This window comes from Nomia melanderi, chromosome 2, assembly GCF_051020985.1.
Source record: "Nomia melanderi isolate GNS246 chromosome 2, iyNomMela1, whole genome shotgun sequence".
Classification (NCBI taxonomy): domain Eukaryota; kingdom Metazoa; phylum Arthropoda; class Insecta; order Hymenoptera; family Halictidae; genus Nomia; species Nomia melanderi.
In genome coordinates this window covers 12,032,764-12,047,280 of record NC_135000.1, presented here as the reverse complement: position 1 = coordinate 12,047,280, position 14,517 = coordinate 12,032,764, and the positions used below count along the sequence as shown (strand labels likewise).

Here is a 14,517-nt window from a genome sequence, read left to right as displayed (position 1 = left end):
ATAGTAGTCAGGCCCAAAGTCAGCCAATTTTAACCATTTATTTACCTTTATAGGTAAAGGCAGGGACGTTCCAAGTAAGTACATACGTGGTATTATTTTCCATCGGAACATTTTATTTTGTGTAGACAATGAAGCCAAGAAAAGTCTTTATCTTATCGGTTTTGCGGTGTTTGCGGAGGTTGTTGGAAGATGCCCGCCGATGAGAATAGGGTAGCGGAAGGGGTAAGGTGAAGTGGGAAAAACGCAACCGTTTGGTTGCTTTCTGGCTTTAATGCGCCAAGGAGTGGGTAACTGTATTCCCCTCAATTTCCTCGGTCTGGTCACACTGCATAAGTAGATTGCTCTGGTAATGTTTTACTGGAGTCTTACTTACCAACCAGCTTGAGACTCCAAATTCCTACATCAACTCTACTTCAGTTGTTAATGATTCAAAGGCAAGCGGCACGTGACTACAGTTGCTTATAGCAGCGACAGTGACGTCGATTTTTCAGAAACCATGTACCCCTCTTTATCCTAAATCGACTTTCCTTTATCAACTAATATAAAGGTCTAAACCTTGCACCGGTGGCAGTTACCGCTGATGCCTGGCTACACACGGTATCATGAATCATATATCATGAAACCTACTTACAGTGCAGTTCTCACGTTAGCTTCAGTTACCATAAATTTAACCCTTTGCACTTGGAAGTTTCTCATTAGAAATATTTAACATTTTTTGACGAAACAAAGACTATATTTTTCTAAATTCTAAATGAATTTAAAGAAAAATCACAAGTAAATTGAGAAACAAAGCTTTTTTATCCCAGTATTTCATGCATCGATGCATTATACACAGTTCATTATTACTTATCAAATTTTATAGTTTTACTGCTTCAAATCAAGTGGTGACTGAGAGTCACCTCCTGAGTGCAAAAAGTTAAAAGTATATAAGGGTAAGAGGACTCTTCCATTCAAGAAGTCGAATGCGATGAAGTGAGACGGAACTATAGAGAATTTTGTTTTCTATCGTTACGTCTCACTTTATCGCATTCGGTTTCTACAATATACAGAAATGTGTTTCAGTTAGATAGTAGAGTAATTGTCCACTTCGTTCCCGCTCACGTTTTCTCTTCATAATTGCTAACAATTTTTCTAGTCTGAACTCGGTAATTTTTTATGAATATCTCGGAAACTAAACAAATCTAATATTTTCGTAAAAGAAAACAGTTGTTTAAAGTATCGATTTTTACATTTCTAAAAATCAACAAAGTTGGTGAAGGAGAATTCTACAAATACACCCAATTTATTTATACAAGATTTTCTATCTTCATAAAATGAGGCACCGTTCACTGAAAATTTTTATAAAAGTGTATCACCGCAAAATGAGAATAGCTTACAATTAAAGAAAGCAGCATATGAAAACTATACATGTAATACATTATTGCAAAAAAGCAATCTATTTTGGTTAACAGAAAGGTTATTATACTGCAGCATGACAATGCAAGGCCGCATACTGTAGGAGTTACGCAGCAAAAGATCAGAGGAGATCAGAAAAGATCAAACTTTGGTACATCCGCCGTACTTTCCTGACTTAGCCCCACCCAATTTTCATTTATTTAGATCTCTACAAATCAAGGGATTTTTAATGAAAGGAGCATACAAAAGATCGGTTCCAGATGGCAAAATGTTGTAAATTACGGTGACTGTCTCATTAACTGATTGTGAGTGTCTCATGTACGATTTAAAAAATTTGAACAAATTTCTATTTTAAGAAATGATATCGCTTGTAGGTACTCCTAATAATTCATACATAATGGTATTTATCGTGGGATATTTCACTTCAAATAATTATCGAACTTTTCACTTGATTACATGATGGTTATGGGCAAGAAATCGCCTGGTTAACAAGTTATATTTTTCATATCATAATTTACACCTTTAAACCACTATGTTATCATTTTCTTAATGCAAAATTAAACACCGTTTCTTTCTTTTTATAATTACATACCTACTTATTATCATCTTTTCCAACCACGGTATATGTATACAGTATATACAAGGTGTTTCAGTAAGAATGAGAACCTTGAGTATCCCCACTGTTCCTGGAGATTTGAAAGAACTTTAGAAACAAAAGTTGTATGTAACAATATAATAAGGATTATAGAGTGGCAGAAATAATTTTGTTGTAAGTAGAAGAAGTTTGGAGATTTCAAGGTCATCTTCATTTTTTCAAATAGAATCGTGTTTTTTATCTAATACTCGATGAAACTCTATATTCTGTATAAAAATTATTATTATTAGTTTAGAAGATATTTCAACTTCGCGAAGTATTTTTTTATTTCGCAGTTATTTTAATGATTTTTGACGTAAGAAATACTCGATATGTTGTCGACTATATTCAACTGTACAGGCAATTCATAAGTGCAAGTTCGTTTCATCATCTTTTATGTACAAATTTTTCAATGGGTAATTAACATAAACTGTTAAACATCATATTTAAAATGATATCATATGTCAGTGAAAAATAGCAAGAAACTGATTATTATATTATTATTCTCTTGATGTTACATAATTTTAGCTTGAAACTTATTTTATCTTAATAGATTCATCTTGTATATTTGTTAGAGTTTAAATGTACATATTAAATTAAATCCTTAACACGTTCCCTGCCGCGTGGCGCGTATGCGCCCCACGCTGAACTTTCCGTTCAAGCCATTTGGTATTATCATTGTAAAATGAAGAATTTTTTAAAAATTCCTTATGCAGTCAATTATGGGCATCTTAACACTATTGCTGATGCGCTCATTTGATCGTGGGGCGTATACGCCCCACGCAGCGTGGTAGACAATTTTTTTTCACCGCAACTTGTTTTAATTGCACTTCTCTTGTTTCGATCAGTCATTTATTCGCGTGTATATAATAGTTACTGCTTCACTGAAGTTGGGATTTATTTATAGTTCAGTGTGTTTCTAAAGTATAATAAACGAAGGAAATACGGTACGTATATATTATTTCAGTGTTATAGAATCGCGCCTTACGCCTTTCGTTGGTACACCGGGTTTCAAAATATTTAATCAAACTTATGAAAAACCGGAAGATATTTATTTTTTGCTTGTGAATGATGAATTCTTCGAACTGGTAGTTATAGAAACCTATCGGTATGCGCAAAAATTACTATTAGAACAAACAACATCGCGATTAAATGAATGGAAAGCAACGGACAAAAGCGAGATAAAACGTTTTTTTTGGACTTGTTATGTGGGTGGGAATTGTAAAGCTTCCAGAAATAAGTTTGTATTGGTCCAAAGATCCGGCATATTCGCAAACTCTTCCATCTTCAATAATGTCAAGAAATCGGTTTGAACTTTTGCTACGAATGTTGCATTTTAACGACAATGAAAAAGAAAATGTAAACGACCGCTTGTATAAAATTAGAAGAGTGATTGATATGTTAAATGAAAATTTTGAAAAGTATTTTGAACCAGGCGAAATTGTTTGTGTACACGAATCTCTGATTCCTTCTCGAGGTTGCATTGTCTTCAAACAGTATATAAAACAAAAAAGACATAAGTACGGTATCAAAATATTCAAATTATGTTCAGCACCGGGATACACGATCACCTTCAAAATTTATTGTGGGAAAAAAACGGATATGGAGAAAACAACGCCTACCAATGTTGTTCTGTCATTGTGTAAAAATATATTTGGCGAAGGTCATACAATATGTACCGATAACTGGTACACAAGTATCGAATTAGCCAAGAAACTCAAAACACTCATCTGGTTGGAACAATGCAATCAAATCGCCGTGGAATTCCAAAAGATCTACTTTCAAAAAAATTACAGCGATATGAATATATTGCTAAGGAAAGCAATGATGGTTTGACAATATTGAAATGGAAGGACAAGCGAGATGTCCTTCTATTATCAATGAAGCATTCTAATGAAACTGTGGTTATGCAGAAAAGGGGGAATATTGTTATAAAACCGAAGGTTATTGTGGATTATAATGAAGGAAAGTCTTATGTAAATATCTGCGATCAAATGGCTTCATATTGCAGTACTCTACGAAAATCAGTAAAGTGGTACAAAAAAAATTGTGTTTGAACTTTGCCTGAACACAGCTGTAGTAAATTCATGGATTATATATAACATTCTTACATACCGAAAAATAACAAGCATCGAATTCCGAAAAAATTAGCAATGAATCTGATGTCGTGTAATAATAATAATAATAATTCTCTACTAATTGGACCAAGAAGAAATCGACACGAAATTAAAAAAAAGAAAGGCCACTTTAATTCGATAAGAAGGCGCTGCAAAATTTGTTACGAAAAAAATGTTAAAAATTTAGGTTCCCAATCGGCAAGAAACTATACTGTAAAAGTTTCAACATTCTGCAATAGTTGCGTGGATAAACCACACTTATGTTTGGAATGTTTTAATAAAGTTCACCGTAACATCCCTCTGTAATTGTATACAAACTTGATTTCAATTAAAATGTTTTATTTTAAACTGATATAGGTATGATAAAAAAAAATTATATGTGAGGATGCAACTCGCTTGGTAAAGTAATGTTCAGACAGGTATTTGTTAAACTAATTCCTAGAAAAATTAATTTATTGGTTTGTTCTGTTATGCATCTTAAACTATAGACCCTTTCCTTGATAATTATGATTTTTGCACTATTTTAATTATTGTAAGGCATACTTCAGAAATATAACAATACAGTTGTAAAGCGTGGGGCGTATACGCCTGAACGGAAAGTCTTCAAAAAACGGTCTGGTAGGGAACGTGTTAAATATAAGTGGCAACAATGAGATTTTACAATGAAGATGAGAATATTTTGTTGGGATAAGTCTCTTAATTATGAGTGAATGAAGCAAAAGATTATTTGTAACATAAAAAATAGAAAATTTTAATCATAAAAGTCATTGATTTTGAAGCAGTGTTTATCATAATTTATTATTATAAAGGGCATCAAAGAAAAGAATTTAGAACTTTGTGAGTTTACAATATTTATCGAGAGGAATAAATGTATTTAATCAATACAAGTCACCAAGATATTTTGTTAAGCAAAGATTAAAATACAATATCTTGACTTAAGTTCTACATAAACTTAAATACATGCTTCATTCAACCTGCAGTCGGATTAAAGGATGAAATACGTTAATATTATGAAAGGTGTAATTTTTTTCTTACAGTTATATTTGTATAAATGTAGCATTGAAATGTGGTATGTAACATATGTATTTTACAAATAAAGGCTCTGTAACTTTAATAGGATTTTATTCTTTGTAAAATTATGCAGGGGTGGGTAAGTATTGTGTATATGTGATATCAAAGTACATACAGTACTTTCCCCAAAGGTTTATTCAGCTTTATTTATACAATATAGAAATTTAATGACATGGGAGATCTTAAAATGTGATCAGATGTAATTAAAGATTCGTATAAATGTGGTTCGTTTGTACAATATACGAACAGAGTTATTATAAATTATTCTTTTATCATAGTCTTCAACAATGTGATCTCCACTAGCTAAGTACAGTATGTAAAGACAGCCTACACCCAATAGTATAAATACAATTGTGTATGTAAATATTAATAAAGAGTTGACTATTATAAATTGTCGGCATAAACAGCTTTTTTGTTTCGTTTGTTTTTAACATTATAACATATATCTCATTTTTACTTTGTGTGTATACATTTACATATATGTATAATGTGCCTATTATATATAATGTATAATATATAATATATATGCATACATATATACATACACACACACACACACATATATATAAATGCATACAAGCATATACATAAATACATACGTCTCATTTATATGCTTATGTATACGTAATATTTATAGAAAATTATACTAACTACATTAATATATACATAAAAAGGCAAATGTGGAATACCTGAACTTCATTCATCTCTTATTTTATAAAAATATGTGTATTTATTATGTTTGTTCATTTTTTGATCAATACTATTATGAATATTGTAGCAGTAAAACACATTGCAGTATACGTATACACATACTTACATTATTTACTACATATTTTCGCCATTGTATATTACAATTTCTGATTAATGTTTTGCTTAAATGGACTGCAATTTAACATTTTTCAGAGAAGTTTCCTGTACAGAAGTATGAATTACTTAAAACAACGTGTTATATTCAATGTCTCAGACATTTGCCCTTTATCGTTTTAATTGTTCCTTTCACTTAATTTTCATTTTAAATGCAGATTTAACGTTGCATTACACATTTCTTACTTTTTTGCCATTAAAATTATGAAGATCTTAAAACCACGTAGGTGTAAAAGTAATAACAAAAAAGTGTTTATCTACTGGCATAGTTTCATTATGTTTCTTTTCACTTGTATCGAGTTATGTATGACATACTCAATACAGTTTATTAGTTGATTTTACCAAAATGCGCACATATGCACAGTGTTTGGTAAAGTTAAAATAATTTTAAATATAACTTCATTCCGTAGATTAAAATTATTGCAACAACATTTCGATAAGATCATCAATACTTAACATCTATCTCAACTATGTATTCATTTAATTGTATAACATTCAGAGATAAAACAATCGCATCGAAATGTGTTACGTTGTTTTTCAAAAGAGGAAATCATGTTTAATATATATCTATATATAATGCAATCACTGTACGTAAAAAACATACACGCACATATATAAGCTCTGTAAAATTAACAAACATAATTCATGTATACTGGAAGAAAAAGAATAACAAAAAAAAAAGAAAATTGCTTTAATTGGATTATTACAACAATATTTTTGTGTATTGTACCATACAAAAAGTGATGGTTTGAACATGTGCTATATACTATACTTTTCTTTTTTTAAATGAAACATTCTATGATTGTATTATTGATTGATGTAATAAATAAAAACTTGTAAACGTAATACAGAATTTTAGAACAGCATCTACTATTTTTGTCATAAAGTAGTTATTTTATGTTACTATATGTACAATCACTGTTTCTACGTTTGATGATTTTCCAGTCGTAAACATAACTCAATGTGAGTTTCTAAAATGATTTTGAAAAATTTCGTTGTTAAATATGATATACAATATATCGAATGTTAAGCACGGAACTTGTTTTAACACGAGTCATTTTTATGTTATTGTAATTTAACAAACATAGGTAATTTTTATTCTGAGCACCGCATTTGTCTTTATGGATAACACTTTAAGTGCGTTCAACGTGTGAGGAAAATAATATTTTAAACGCGATTTTATGACAATTTCATTCTTTATGTTCCGGATTAGGCTTCGTCTTCGGCTCCATTGTTGTCGAACGGGGATGATGAGGATTTGTCTGATTCCTTGGCACTAACAATACATTTCCATCTGCAGACTGTTGAAGACTATATTCGTATGGATGATATTGATTTCCATCAGGGTCCCGTAATGACTGAAAATTACATAACGTACATGTATAATATTTATTTTTGAATGAAAAATGAATGAAAGATATGAAAAATACGAGAGATACAGGAAATAATTTTTGGTCATTTCTTAACTATCAATAGTATACATATCTTTTCAAATGCATATTATGTAATACAACTAACTTTATTGTTTGATGCTATTTTCCACGTTCCTTGAAGAGTTATAATGATTACTTCAAGATTATATGTAATTTATAATCAAATTAATGTACACATAGTTACATAAATAAATATGTTTAAACAATTTTGTATAAAATGTTTATAAATAAAAAGGTAATAATTTGTGAACTAAGAAACTTGTGGAATCTCTGAATATAAGTATTTAGAACCGTTTTTCAATTTATACAGTAGAAAATCACATGAATTGAGAAATTTGGAAATATAAAAGAAAATAAAATACAAATATACAAATTACGTAAACATTGTGAATAAAATACTACGTTTTATTTTATTTCTTTTTGCGACCGTAGTATTAACTGTATAAATTAAGATATTCTGAAGTGACGTATTAAATACTTACAATGTTGGTAAACATATAATATAATGAAAGAGGAATAACGCGAATATGGAAAATAAAGCACAAGAAACAATCATTTTTAACAGAAAAAGTGAACTAAGTATCATGTGAAGAATCAGTCATAAAGCCGATTTACTTCAAGATTGCGATTAAACGCTTTTATATCGATTTAAAAAAAAAGAAATTAATATAATAAAAGAAATTTTTTAAATCATTTTTTCGAAGTGATTGCAGTATTAAAAGATATGTATAATATGGAATACATATGTGCATCACTTATCAGTTATAACAAGAATTTTATTACTTTCATTACTATTTATTGTGAATGGATATATATATATTTACATCTACTTAAGATACAGATATTTTATGTATATTTATTATATTTTTATAACCCTAGCTTCTCTATTTTTATGTATATTAATGTTATTAAAGGGGCCACAATACTTAACCGGCATTGTTCGAAATATCTTGCCGACAAAAACATTCACTCACTGATAAATAAAATGAATACACCATATCTCACTTAATATATTTAATTTTAATAGTATACATATAAAGATAATGCAGTAAGTGATAATTAATACTATATACTTACTTGGAATACATGACGGTAAAGTTGACTAAATTTGTCCTTCACACGTTGCCTCTCAAGAAGCATGAATTCGTGTTCACGAATAAGTCTCATCTTACGGTCTCTCATTTCCTTTACTTCATCGGCAAGGGTAATAATTTGATCTAGTTTACGTTTGCGGCAATTTTGAGCGGCAACTTTATTTTTGCCTCGTCTCCTTATGTCGCGTATCAAAGACAACTGAGCTTCACTGAGATCGTATTTACTAAGACGTTCGTTAAATTCATCCATAGGAAGATTAATGATATCGTTCACTGGAATCGGTACGTTCAATGCCCTGGCTCTTTTTTCGTCCCTGGTCAGATGCTCTTCACCCTCGCTTTTACGTACTAAAAAGGAAGAAAATAAATAAAATTAAATTAAAATGCAATACAGTGCATACATACGATTATTTTGGTTTATAACCCTTACCTTTCTTATCGCGAGAAATTGGACGTTGAAGGGATCCAGAACTCTCCGCAGGTAAATGATACGTATGATTATGGTGAATGTGTTCTATAGCAGAACGTCCTGAAAACGATAAGACGGATGTTATACTGTACATACATCACAAACGTAAAATGACGTTAAGCATTATTTTTACCTGATTGATGGCGACTAAAATCCACGCTGCAGCTGTATTTCATTTCAGGTTGAGGTCCAGCTGCACCTTCAATTGGTCCCGAGTAAGCGTTCCCTGGCGCTCCGGCACCAACTGTATGCGTATCGTATTCGTATTTCATCGGAGTAGTCGGATGCGCTGCAGCTCCGAGAGGCGATCCTAGAATGTGTCGAATAAAATTATAATAAATTAAATTTTTCCTTAAACAAATGGTTTATATCCGTTCATTTGGCATTAAATAAAACTGTGCCTGTACCTTGTTCTTGGAAATATCGTTTTGCGAACATTTGATGCTTCTTTTGGGCAACTGGAGGCATGGTACGTTCTGTTTGGCATCTTGGAGAACCGCCATTTCTACCAGAAACGGAGTAGCTGCAGTCGTAGGACATCCGATATTTGCTATTACAGATTATTGTTTTTTTTCAGCAAGAATTTCTATATAGTTTTATGCCTATTCGAAAAACAATGGAAATTACTGCTGACACGTAGGAAGTGTGAATAACTATGTATTTAGAAATATTTCTTTTTAGGGAAAACATGTCATATCTTATCATATTCCTTGCAAGTTTTATGTAACTTTCATAGTTAACACTGTTATGCAGTTATTACCATTTGACTAATTTTAAATTTTATCTGTTTACTACTTTCAGTGGTGACAATTGTGGGGGGAGGGTCACGCTCATGTTTCTCATTTACATTAATAAACAAGATCTTTTCCCTGCTCGTGCAGGACGTCTTATTTTCTCTTTAAGATGCTTAGAATTTCAGATGCAAATGGAAAAGCTCAACTGCCAGCCACCTACGTGTTAATCAGTTAGATCAATTCTAGGGTGAACACTAAATGATATTACGTGATGCAGGAACTATTAATAAATCTAACTGAGTAGATACTGTTATTTCAGTGAAGTAATTTTTGTATGGCTGTTCTGACGTAACGCTTTAATCACCTAGCATAATCCATAGAATAATGGGAATCAGCCTGCGTATGGCTAGAATTAGATCCAGTTTCCATCCATTCACCATCCGAAAGGGATGGCACTCGTTCGCTGCCCATACTGCTGACCGCGCTATCGCTGGACGCATCCATTCTTTCGTCTGTTACACCCGGAAGTGTTGTAACGCCTGTTGCCGAAGAGGTCGTACCACCAGTTGTCTGAACTCCTGACAAGGCCGTTGCTCCCGTTGGACCAGAAGCATTGTTGCTACCATTATCCAGCATGCGCATGGTGTATATGCCTATAAATAATATTTAATTGTTTTATTAGGTTTATTATTATGACATCTTTATTACATGTCGATCGCCCGCGATGAACGATGAAACGCAAATTGTCCTAAATCACACTGAGTACATCAAAATTGAATAATCAAAGTTTAATAGAAATTAAAATGCTTTTAAGCTTTTACTTGCTATTATTGGCTTTAAGATACGTTAATTCGAAAGTCAAATACAATAATAAAAGTTTCAATCAGGATATTAGGATCTCATCTTATTGTTACAATTTCTTTTTTATTTTATCAACTATTTATGTGAGGAAATATGATCAGAGATTACCGGGTCAGCATTTGAAGTAACTTATGCGATAAAATGGAAACTAGAAAGTTAAGTTTTGTAATAATGAATACTCTCTTAACACATTCGCTCCAGGCGTGGAATAGAATGTGGTCGCCAAGTCCCGTCGGCTTTGATAGACGTTGCTGTTATTAGTGTAAATATCAAGTTTTATATTTATAATAGCACAAAGTAAATATTTTTATATTATAACATCTTAAAGCATGTGCTTTTTATTTATAATAACTTAATGGGTGAATTTTCGAGCAATTTATAATATTCATTGAAATATACTAAATACAGCTGAGTAACATTCTAATATTCGAATGAAATACAATTTCTTCAATATATCATTGAAAAAATTAATTCTTCATTTCGGACAAAGAATTTGTTAACAATATCTGTTTAATGTAACTATAAACGTGTTAAATAAAGCTTCGTCATTGATTTTTACGTAAGTTAGTAAAACACAAGTATAGTGTAACGTGAATGTTGTATCAATAAGTGGAATTTAATGCGACATTTAAATGTTATCTATACTTATAGAACACATTGTATGATACGTGTTTACATGAGTTTTCTTCTTCAGGTTTTTAATCTATTCTGTTTAAGCGTTCTTCGTGCATGAATTAAAAGACTTTTATATGCACTAGATACATTAGTAACGGATGTTCCAGATACACATATGATTGTACGGAAATAAAGTTTCGTATTAATAACGGTTTGTGCTAAAAATTTATATCATTATCATTTGATAATTGTTTTTAATTAATGTTACTAACATTGAATAAATATTAATTAAAATATTTAGACTCATTTGTTCTTAGGTCTGTTGAATATTTTCACTGAACAGTATTTATAGAATAAGCAGTGTTAAAATATTAAAAATTATATAACTGTACATAAACTTACTGTTACTATTAAACTAAACTGCTGCTGCGACAAATTATTATCAGTACGACTGTGCACTGCAATTGTGACATTTGTTTGTCACTTATTTAACCTACGTTCTCGGGTCAGCTATACATTGAAAATGATCTGGAGGAAAGAGTAATACATGTACTAATTACAATTTTCTTACATTCTTCTCAAAAACTGCAGTATCCTTGAAGAAATGAAAATGCGATTAAAATGAAAAACAATTGAGAAGTTGTAATAGTGTTAAACAAGGAATAACTCTGTTGGGCCAAGAAAGGCTAGAAGAATGTATTTATCTACACGTAGAAGGATTAAAATGGCTGAAATTTTAACATTCGTTATTATTGAATTAGTTACTGATGAACAACATTACATTATTTGTTGTTTTATATATTTAATTAATACTGACGCAATTTTCGTGCGATAGGATAATTTAAGTTGCACTGAAATGTTATGTAGTGTCAGGAATATATTGTATACAAAATGTGAAGTGTTACAGATATTTATATTTTAATGGAATTTGATAGATGTTTTATATCGTTTATAGTTTCTTATACGTAAAACGATTAAGAATTATGCAATAAAATCAAGGAAATTATCATTCTTTTTAGTTTATTCATTGTTGTAGAGTTGTATTGGAAGCTTAGTTTCAAAATAAAGCATATATTCATGTCATTATCGATCAAGATGAAAATACGAATACCGCGAAACGTAAGAAGGCTCAAGGTCCATTGGTCGAACGGATTGACGCACTGTTGATTAACCATGTCTTCTAATTACGCTCACATTTAAAATCCGTCGATTATTCAAGATAAGGCCAATAAATTGTGACAAGTTACGTAAACACTCAAGAAAAATATTGTTAGGCGTAGAAATACCATTGCTTCTATATGATAGTTTTACAAAGTTCTCAATATGGAATATTAATACACGCCTTGTCATTTAATACTACTTAGCTAGGTACTTTGTTTGAAAATTAATTTTTCCTTTTTACGTACGGACTAAAGTATCCATTAAGACTGTGTACACGATAAGCATAAATATTTTAAAGACGCCGTTGTCGATATCCTGAACACCAGATTTTCAAGATTCAGTAACAAACACAGTATCACCCGGAAATATAATCGCTCAAACATTGACATTGAATGCAAAAGAATCTTTGAGAAACGAAAAACCTACCCAACGTGCCAACGGTTAAAAAATTTAAATGAGATAGAAATTAACATAGAAACAGCGTTTTAAAGCAGCTTAAGATGCACTGGAGTACTGACAACGTTTCTTAGAACCATTTAGCCTGTTCAGCTGTCACAGAATCGTACGTGACCAGTGTCGAGTTTCGCCTGGTCTTATCAACTAATTTGAAGAAAGGAAATGCAGAGCGTTACTAAAAAGTTTTCCCTTTTTCGGTAACAACGACGGCAAGATGTATCGTTAAGTAACAATGGCAAGTCGAGTAATCACGAGGATGGAAAGGATTATTTTAATTCCAGACTGTGCGACAGCGGTAAATTTCAAATCGCTATCAGATAGGTGATATTTTAGCGTAGCATCGGCAACAGCGATCAAGTATCTTAAAGCCACGATTACTCACGCTGTTTGCTATAGAGCATCGTTACAAAGTGTCCGATTTCGCGCTCCTCTCCATTCGTTCCTTAGTCAACACACTCACATATGCCCGTGCACAGTGTCGAGGTATTAGTTAATTGTATGACGAGCAGCAATAAAAATGTACACGGTGAGTCGTTGAATGGTCGTGACTCAGCTGTTTCGATTTCACCGATAAGAGGTCGGTGGAACTTTTCTATTTACTTTTCGACAGGATGACACGAATCGACAAAGATTCGATTGTATAATGTTATTCTAATTCGAGGAACGCATGACTAACGATGTCCCGTGACGTTTAAATCGATCACTGTTCGAGTTCGGTGGATTCGATGCTGGTTATAGAGTCAATCCGAAGTACATGTAGGTCGATGGCATATCAAACACGTGACGCGCTCTATACATTGTGAACCGCGTACGTAACTGTATAGACGAATTCTGTGAGTTGCCGGCGTCATTGCGTATCGTGCTTCTTCCGATCAACGAAGCCAGCAACCGAATTTCATTCATATTTTTCCGGACTTTCGATCGCGAGTCTACAAACACGCCACGGGCGCAGAATCGTGAGAGCGTTATTTTCACACTCTTTACTAGCCAGTGACGGCTAACCGCTAACAACAAAGAGCCGCGCAAGGAAGTTTCGAATGAGTTCCAACGCTGAGGTGCGACGAATTTATCAGATTCTAACGATCGCGTTCGCAGGAGTAAGTCGACGAAGAGAAAATGTTACGTACTCGATATATAAACTATAACGCCCATGGTCGTCATTTAAGCTCCAGAAGAGCTTGCTTCAAAGATCGACGTCCCTGATCAATACACGACACACACATATATTCCTCGAGCAGGAAAAAGAATCTCTCGAAACGAAACGCTTCTCTTTCCAATTCGTGATGTTCCTCCAGTGTCTCCGTTTAAGCATCCACAAGCCGGTACTATTTCTCGGGGATTTTCGCGGTATAGTAAATACTGTAATGCGTGTAGGAGTGCATGTTCGAGAACGTCCGGCGCAATGTATTTTCCTGTGGTGATCAACTGTTTAGCACGTTTACTACGCCAGATGTTCCTTTCTCTCTTTCACAATAATCTTCCCCAGGCTCGCTGAATCTACGTCTCGCCGGTGTATGTTAATTGCGGTCGCGCGACCGCGAATATTCAATGCGGCTCCTTTCCCGATGAACACGCTCGATTTTGTTCCTCGGCACAAAAACAACCGATGGACT

At 32.6% G+C, this 14,517-nt stretch overlaps 1 protein-coding gene across 12 annotated transcripts in view; it reads right to left on the bottom strand.

Moving 5' to 3' along the window:
* Positions 1-5,321: 5,321 nt before the first annotated feature.
* Positions 5,322-14,517, bottom strand: part of cnc (NFE2 like bZIP transcription factor cap-n-collar) — a 221,915-nt gene continuing 212,719 nt past the window's right edge. For all 12 annotated transcript variants that reach the window (XM_031985279.2, XM_031985284.2, XM_031985278.2 and 9 more), the window contains 6 exons: positions 10,176-10,464; positions 9,485-9,627; positions 9,211-9,387; positions 9,039-9,137; positions 8,592-8,956; positions 5,322-7,439 (listed from right to left, as the gene is read on the bottom strand). In XM_031985279.2, coding sequence (XP_031841139.1) covers positions 7,272-7,439; positions 8,592-8,956; positions 9,039-9,137; positions 9,211-9,387; positions 9,485-9,627; positions 10,176-10,464 — 1,241 coding nt within the window. In that variant the 3' untranslated portion in view covers positions 5,322-7,271. The remainder of the gene's footprint in view (positions 7,440-8,591; positions 8,957-9,038; positions 9,138-9,210; positions 9,388-9,484; positions 9,628-10,175; positions 10,465-14,517) is intronic.